The following is a 9209-nucleotide window of genomic DNA, read 5'->3' on the forward strand; positions in this document are numbered from 1 at the left end:
ATATATATATATATATATATATATATATATTCCTCTAAAGTAAATAACTGTTGTTTTCACCACTAAGTTTAACCATATAGATTATGTGTGAATATGTGTAATGGTGATTAATCTTCATCATCTAATTGTTAATTATTAACTAAAACCCTAAATAATATTATTAAGATTATAAAAAATTATTTTTTGGTATTTAAATATGTCAATGTTAAATGATTACATATTTTTCTAGAAGAAATGCTCAAAACATAATGTTGAAACAAAATAAAAGGCAAATTGTTTCAACATTATTTTTTGAGCATTTCTTTTACACATTTAAATACCTAAAATTACTTTTTTATAATCTTAAAAAACTTAATGATTTTGAATTATATTAATCTTATTTAGAGTTTTATACATATTCCTGTAAAATCTAACATCCTATACATGTATGTATAGATTTGATTAATCTCCGTTAATTTTGAGTTAGATAGTTAAATAACGTTAATACACTTCTATATATATATGATTAATCAAGGTTAATTTACGGTTAGATAGTTAAATAATGTTAATAAGCTTCAAAAACTCATAATGTTTACAAAAACATTAGAAGCATTTTAGGTATATAAATGTGTTTCTAATTCAAGTTAGTTAATATCAATTATAATTTTGCACAATAAATAATTTACTTATCTGAAAAATCTATATATATATATATATATATATATATATTATATACTCGAGAGGAATAAATGAGAAATCTCCAAAGAAATCAGACTGCAGCAAGAAAAATATAACCCGTAGAAATCCTCTGTTTGTTCTACAAATTCCATTTATGTCTCCTGTTGGGTCTCATGTTATCAAACAGATGCAACAATTCCGAATCAATGTCAAACAGAAAACATTTTTTTCCAGCGACAACAAGTTCTTCAAGCCACAGCCAACCCGTCGTCTGCCTTTTAATTGTTGGAGGAAAACAGTCAGCTTGCTGAAGAATAAAGAGAAGAAGAAGACCGAAGTATTGCAGAACGGAAAACACCTTTTCGTTTGAGTATCCATTCAGCGCTGCACGCGGCTGGAAGTAGAAGCGCCGGCGGGTTGGCTTCTGATCCCCCTACAATGGATTTCCAAACATATGTATGGAGATATACGAGTGATGAAGTTAAATGCTTTGGATGATTGAAAGAATAGAAATATTGGATGGAAGAGAATAGAATGGCTGAAAGTGTATGATGATTTGACGAAAACAAAAGTGTAACTCCTCACACATATCATTAAGATTTTGCATCGGCAACACCAAATAGCAAGACTAGAACTCAAAGCCCCCATCATGGACAGCCCACGAAAGCACGCAAAACTTTACGTCGAACACTTGTGGATCAAAGACGTGAGGTCACATAGATCAAGAGCTCGTTACCTCTTCACATGCAGTAGAGTGGCTGTGTAAGGCACGAACTCGACGCTGAAGGTGGCCGGCGCGTCGACCACGAGGAGCCTTGTCGCCCGGCCGGCCATGTCGCGGCCCAGGATGTGCCTCTGCCCATCCCACAGCAGCAACTCCTCGTCCCCTTCCATCCTCAGGGGCTTCAGGTTGTTCTCTCTCGACCCTGGCCCGAAGCCGAACGCCCCCCGTAAGGACCACGAGTCGCTGTCGGCCACCATCACCTCCACCATCGTCGATGACTCGGGCGTCGATGCCACCTTCGCGTACGCTACGCTGAGCTGCCCCTCTATCACGCCGATCTCCCACCACGTGACGCCGTCGAGGTCTCTTTCCGGCCTCTTGAACCCCCACCGCTCCTCATTCCTGGGGTCGTACATGAGCACTGTGTTCATGGTCGTCCGCCAGCACGCTCGCCCGCCGACCACCACGCCAGACCCGGGCAACAGCCGTCCCAGGCGCGGAGTCCACTTCGACGTAGCCCACCGCCACTCGTCGGTTGAGAACGTTTCCAAGCCGCAGACATGATGTAGTCTATCGACTTGAGGAAATGCGCACACGACGCGGAATTCGGAGACGCGGTTGGACCGGGGCGGATCGTCGATCATCAACACCACCTCTGTGTCGTAGTTGTGCAGATTCCTCGGTCGCGGGAGACTGACCCACACGGCGGTGGTGGGGTTGCAGACGTAGTACATCAACGAGAAGCGGCCGCGGCAGCAGAGGAGGCCCCGAGCGGAGGCCTTGACGGCGACCGGCTCAGGGAGGAAAGAGAGGGAAGCGTCGGGGAGGGAGGCAGTGGCGTGGCAGAACGCGGCGTACACCACCGTGCCTTGGCTGCTCTGGTATAATAGGCCGGAAACAAGGCGGGGAGCGGCGGCATGGGCGTGCACGAAGGAGTTGCTGGAGATGATGCCGTTCCACCGGCGGGAGACGCAGCGGAAGCGTAGGAGGGATTTCGCCGGGAGGAGTAGGAGGATTCTATGGACAACCTTCTGCCGCGTCATCCCCTCGTAGTCGCGCCCCCACTCTGCCGTCTCATCCCCTCTGCCGTCATGGTCGTCGTCTTGCATCGCTTCTTGATGGCCGACGACTTTTCGCGTCACTTCTTGATGGCCTTGGTCGTCTCCGTCTTCTTCTTGCATGAAGTTCTTGCGGTTTCTCTCCGTTACTTAGACGAGTGATTATATATATAATATGACAAGATGATGAACTAAGCATTAGAGCGATATGATGAGTTGGGATCATTGTTAAAGGGGATATGGATAATTATAGAACATTATGGTATTTCAGGTACTTATGAATGGATCAATCTCTATCCTGAGGTAACCCGCTTTGAAGTGAGCTAAGGCAATATAGTATCTATATCGATACAAGGTGATCCTCTGACCTCTCCAAACCCTTTCTCAACCCGACAAAGGCCTTGTAGTCGATAGTTGCCTCCTCTTGATACTTCTATATCATGGTCCTTTTAGTCTTTAATATCTCTTTTAAAGCTCCTAACTTGTTGCTCAGACTCTAAGTTTGCTTATTCATAACCTTTTAGCTTTTCTCAATCACACTCATAACCTACTCGTTAGGCGCACGATAACTTTCTTGACATGCTCAGAGTCATAGGTCCTCATTGAGTCTAGCTCTCAATAAGTCGTAGCAACTCGACCTATATGCTATGATTGTTTTGCATATTCAATTACTGCCCTCTTCTAGTTGCATCACTAACTTAGCTCTCATAGTTTCTGCTTTAGTAATAAGTGTTGGGTCTTCCCTCTCCCTCTTCAACCCCTCTACCTCTTTTCGGAGATTATTAATCATAGGGGACTATTGATTAATCACAAAATCGATATCATATACATAGTTGGGAAGATTCATTACGTAATGATAATGCTAAAAGTTAAACAAAGGAGTTAGCAAGAATATAACAATAAGATACTAAAGGGGTTAATCATAACTTGACTTACCAAGACTTCATTACGATAACCTACATCGAGCGGAACCTCTAAGAGGGAACGATAAATCTGTTTTGCTATCCTGGAGCATAGGAACCCTCGGCAATATTGCTTTGTGACTCTAGTGTTACTTGATATTTTTAGCCATTCTTGTAGGCCCTCCCATCTTGGTTGCAATGACGTATTTAGAATTGGGTCTAACAGGTTGACTATCTTCAACGTTGTGAATGACAAGAGCTTACCATTACACAAGTCAAATACTAATCTTTGCCTCCCTCCTCTTCTTCCCTAGGAGAATCTTGAGCTTCGAGAGCCCATTAAAAATACAAATACCTCGAGGGTAAGAGGTATTTCCTTTGGTTTTTTTTTTAGAATGTGCATTATCTCGGTTGTCTCAACCTGTTGATGATGGTATTTCATTCTAATTAGATTCTCTCAAAGAACTCCTCTCTTAATCTGATTCTCATGCTTATTGGATTCATCATGATCCGATCGACCCTGGCTAAGGATTTTCCTAAGTGAGAGTATATGAGATATTCCTTTCATGGTATCGAGAATGAAAGATCCTCTATTGACATATAATTACCTTCGTAAGGTTGGCTATCATTCCTAATGATTGGTTGTGCTAGATCTGAAACTTCTAGACATATAAGTCTAGGATTAAAGAATGATGTACTCAAATAAGGCATCCGTAGTATCCCAAGTCTAAGGACTATATATACAATTGGGACCACGAAATCATCATCTAACAATGAGGTATCATTAACCGTCCAGCATTCTGTAAGCGAATCATTCAATGAACTCATTTTTCAATGAGCACTCATACTATATCCCTAATGTCCCCACATAAGCAGCAGACTAGTTGTCTCCATCATATAGACGAATATATAGTACACCAACCTAATGGGTTATCTTGATGTCTCTCTCAAGTAACCTATGATTGAAAAATATTTAGCAATTTATGTTTATAGGTGAATTAGTCTCACTATCATAATCTCATCATGATCAAATTCTTATCACACATATTTAAGAATATTATAATATATATTTATCATATAATATAAAGTAAAAATATATAATAATAATAATACATATTGTGCAGCATGTCACATGTGTCATTACTCACATAATTGGCTTACATGGCACCTGTAACCAATATAAGATACAAGACAAAATATACTCGAGACACATGAGTTGAGATAACTCATCCCAAGAACCCTAAAAGGCACAAGCTAAATTAGGTTAAAAATTCCCAAGCCACATAAAGTGAGATTTGCTTAAGACATGGAGGTTGAAAAAACCTAACTCCCTTGAGGTTAGTTTGAAGTGGAGGGGTCAAGCATGAACCCCCTTTTTGCTTGAGGTAGTTGGGTTGAGTGCCTCCCCCTTTCCACCCAAGTGATTTGGTCGGGTACTTACATCCTCCATTGTAGGAAAATCAAGATGCGACATCACATGCGCTACGGAAGAATAGAAAATAAAATCTCATATTTCCCAAAAAGGTATTCGTCGTCGTGTGAAGATTGGTATGTAAAAATTTACGAAATTGAAAATCACGTATGATATAGTTGAGTTACCTAGGGTGATCATATATTCTTGAAATCTTATTGATCCATGGGATAGGATTAAGGAGGTTAAGTGTCATTCTCTCTAATGGTGATCTATACGGTAGGGCCTCGGAAGATACTTCTTGAATCGTTACCCAAATCTCCACACCTACTATCTGAGGAGAAGAAGGGGAGAGGAGAATAGGAGGTGGCAACCAAGAAGCCTCTTAGCCTATGAGTCTTTGGTTCTCCCCTATTTATAGAGGTTCTTTATCAACTTAACCATAATAGATCTTATCCTATTGAGTATTAGATCTCCATCCAACTACCCAAGCCACTTATATTAGTAGACATTTATCCAATAATCTCACATCGGTTCTTATTGGATCTCATCCATATAATCCAATAATTTATAGGCTTATTGAATATCTAATAATATAAGGGGTTCAACAGATATCTCATATTTGAACCTCTACTCATCGCAACATCTACCATATGTGTATGACCCTCTAGGTCTAATATCGAGTTGGTCATGAGTCATACATATCAGAACTTCTTCTAGCTTAGTGAATTATTCTCCCCGTAATAATTCACTAGACTCATCAACTACGAACGTACTAGGCTACTACGCCGCAGTCTTCAAACGATACGTACATATCTATCATCAATTATTATGTTTATATAGTCCCTCATCTATCTAATATCCCAAAAACTATATATCGGGCATGGTACTATCGGGCCCATACGGTTTCTCTTCGAACCTCACTCTAATCGAATTTTCCTAAAGAACTCTTTCTTTCTAAATCCGAATGACCTTGACCAAGGATTTATCTGAGCAAAAACACATGAGATATTCCTCTCATGATACTAAGAGCAGATGATCCTCTATCGACACTCAATAGCCCTCATAAGATTAGCTATTACTCTTGATGATCCGTTGTACTAGATTTTGAACTTTTAAATCTATAAGTATGGTATCAAAGAGTGGAGTACTCATACATGATAACTTTGGTGCCTCAAGTCTAAGGATTAGGTATACCATTGGGACGATAGAATCACTGTATGACAATGAGATATCATCAACCATCTAGCATTCCGTGAGCGGATCAATCAGTAAACTCATTCTCCAATGAGCGCTTACATTGTAGCCCTAGTGTCCCTACACGAGCAGCTATGAGATTAGTCACCTCCATCATATAGATGAGTATACAACACACTAGTCCGTCTGATTATCTTAATGTCTCTCTCGAGTAATATATGACCATGATTATTTAGGATTTATGTTTAAAAGTGAATCGGTCTTATTATCGTGATCTTATCATGATCTGATTCTCATTGCATAAATCCATGAATATCACAATATATTCATGCAATAAGTAATATAAAGTGACAAAATATCATAATAATAATAAGCAAAAATACTAAGTATCATGTCACATATGTCATCACTCACGTGATTGACTTGTAGAGCACATATGACTAGCATCCAAGGTGGGTGAATCGGGTGACAATCTACTCCACCGACCATGATGGAGGGGTCAGGCACCGACCCATTTTTACTCGGGGATAATGGGTTGATTGTCGACTCCCTCCCCAGTCAAGGTGAGTGCATCAGTCACTAACCTCCTCGGCTAACCATGATCAAGGGGTTGGGTATTAACCCTCTTTTTGCACAAGGCAAGTGGATCGAGCACCTACCCCCTCCTTACTCGAGATAGATGGGTCAAGCATTGACCCCCTTTTCACCTAAGGTGGGTGGGTTGGGTACTAACCTCCTTCGTTGACCATGGCGGAGGGGTCAAGTGTCAACCCCCTTTCTGTCCAAGGTAGGTAGGTCAGGCACCAACCCCCTCTTCGCCCAAGGCGGATGGGTCAAATACTGATCCCCTTTCCGCCTAAGATGGGTGGGTCAAGCGCCAACACCCTTCTCGACTTAAAGCAAGCGGTTGAGGGTCGACTACAAGGGAGGGGTTAGGTGATGACTCCCTCTCCGCCCAAGGTTAGGCACTAACCTTCCCCTTTACTCAAGGTTGAGTGGTCAAAGTCAACTATGGTGGGCATTCTCATTCCTCAAGATGGGGAGAATGAGTTCCCAACCCCTTTTTGAGTATACCTAAGGTACGTTGGTCAAGAACCCCTACTTCTCCCTTAAAGAAGTGATTAAAGGAGTACAAGTTTAATATGTCGGATGGGCTAGACGTGGTGCTTCAAGACCCTTGCTAAAGAGCCCTTAAAGCATACCTTCTAAGGGAATAAATGATAGAGATGATATTATTATCGACTAACCACCATTTGACATGTGTCCTCCACGTAGCCTCTTAGCTAGAAGAATGAGACAAAACTATCCCTCACCAATCTACTCGCATGAATATCAGTCTAAGATAGATAGTTATAAGCTATCTTCACCTTTGTCACATGTGTGGAAAAGAGACCAAATCAAAATTATTAAGTACTATTAAAAGCTATCCCCAAAGATTATTCGATAAAATATATCATTTCTTTGCTACAAGGTATAAAAGTTCACTTTTAACATAATCGAGAGATTTTTCATTTCTTCACTACAAGGTGTAAAAGTTCACTTTTAACATAGCCAAAAGATTTTTTTTTTTACCATTAATGATTGCACTCATCCACCTTTAAAGAAACTACCTCGAGCATCGAAGGGATTGGCTTTGGAAACCAATCTTGATCTTGGTTTTTATGCATGTGGCACCTCAAATGATTTTCTTGAGAGCTCGACATTTTTATCCTAGAGGCACCTTAGATAATTTTCATAGGAGCTTAACATTTCTATCTCGAAGATACCTAGAATAATCCTTTAAGTTTGGGTCATATCATACTGATTTGAACGTCCATAATAACATGGTCAAACTTTTTTTTTTCTTTTTTTTCTCTCTTCACGCTTCAATGTTACATCAGAATCTAACTTCAGCATAAAAGGGTGCACAACGAAAACTCGTTGATGGTGCCTCGAGACTAGCATCGGTTTAGGATACATGAACAATAGATCGGATTGATCTATCTCTAAGTCAATCATCGACATCAAATCATATCAAAAGTAAATATGAATTAAAATTTAATTGATATAATTATATTAACTTAAGTTTAAGCCATCAAAAGTAAATAAAGATATTCCAATATTATTTTAGATTTCATTAAATTAATCTATCGATTATCTCATTTGATCAAATAGTGACATTACTAATTATGAGGCAGTGTAAGTATTCCTTAGAATCAGTCAAATCGATAAATTGTCTACTTATATAATTCCTTGTTCTATGAGCTTAAGAGAGAGTGTTTATGTCAAACCAATGTTTGATTATCTTTACATCATTCATTCAGAAATATATATGCACATAAATCTTTTCTTAAGTTTGAAATATAATCCATCCAGATCAGAATGAAGTTTCCACAAGCTCTTCCTTTTACCATTAATATATCAAGAAATGCATGAACACAATTCAAATAATTCTTAGAAGCTTCTCTATCTTTCACCGTTATCCATCATAAATTTAAGATATATAAGTCATTATGGCTAGCTTTTGATCCACTGTAAGTCTTCCAGCGCACAGCACTTGAGTTAAAAGTCCTTATCATTCACAATCTGTAATCTTCCAGAATGATGCTGGCTCTCACGTTGCAGGAAGAACATAAAATGAGTCTTCCGATGGGTCATGTGTAAGTAGCTATACAGATATGCACTCTGATCGATTGAGAACAATTAGGTACCCAACATATATTATTACTCTTCGGCAGCTATCCACAGCAAAGGCCAAAAGAGATGCAAGCAAATAACACACAACAGAAGCATGATTGTTAAACGACATGGATGTGTTCTCCAAGTCAAGGCCTCCAACATCACCGACCAGAACAAAGCCATCAAACAAGGAAAAGGAGACACTATCCAATTTTCTACGGCAGTCTGCATTTCTCTGCAGGTCAATGCATTGGAATAGTGGTCCTCATCTTATGTTAGGCTACTAAATAAATGCAAGTCTCGATTCAGGGGGTGGTGAGAACCTAACACAACGAGAAATAAGAATCCATAGACTGCAATTGCATTTTAGCTGGCATAACTTGTTTGCGTTTGTTCGTTGAAGCTGATCGAAACATCATGAAAGACTTCTTGTCACAAAGAACAAACTCATGGAGATTTTAATTCATTTAACAGATTGTGGTTTTTGTGTTCGGGAATATCTAAATATTATTCCGAGAAATTTTACTTGCTAGAAAGAAAATACCAGTCTTATCAGCTAAGAAAGATAATATTGAAAGCCAGAAAAAGAATAAGAAGGAGAG

At 39.6% G+C, this 9209-nt stretch overlaps 1 protein-coding gene across 1 annotated transcript; it reads right to left on the reverse strand.

Annotated features, from left to right (window-relative positions):
- Positions 1-1335: 1335 nt before the first annotated feature.
- LOC135611755 (F-box/kelch-repeat protein At3g23880-like) lies at positions 1336-2510 on the reverse strand. Its single transcript, XM_065107401.1, has one exon. The coding sequence runs from the start codon at positions 2488-2490 to the stop codon at positions 1390-1392; it is 1101 nt and encodes a 366-aa protein (XP_064963473.1). The 5' UTR covers positions 2491-2510; the 3' UTR covers positions 1336-1389.
- Positions 2511-9209: the final 6699 nt, after the last annotated feature.

The sequence above is a fragment of the Musa acuminata genome, chromosome BXJ2-5 (assembly GCF_036884655.1).
Source record: "Musa acuminata AAA Group cultivar baxijiao chromosome BXJ2-5, Cavendish_Baxijiao_AAA, whole genome shotgun sequence".
NCBI lineage: Eukaryota > Viridiplantae > Streptophyta > Magnoliopsida > Zingiberales > Musaceae > Musa > Musa acuminata.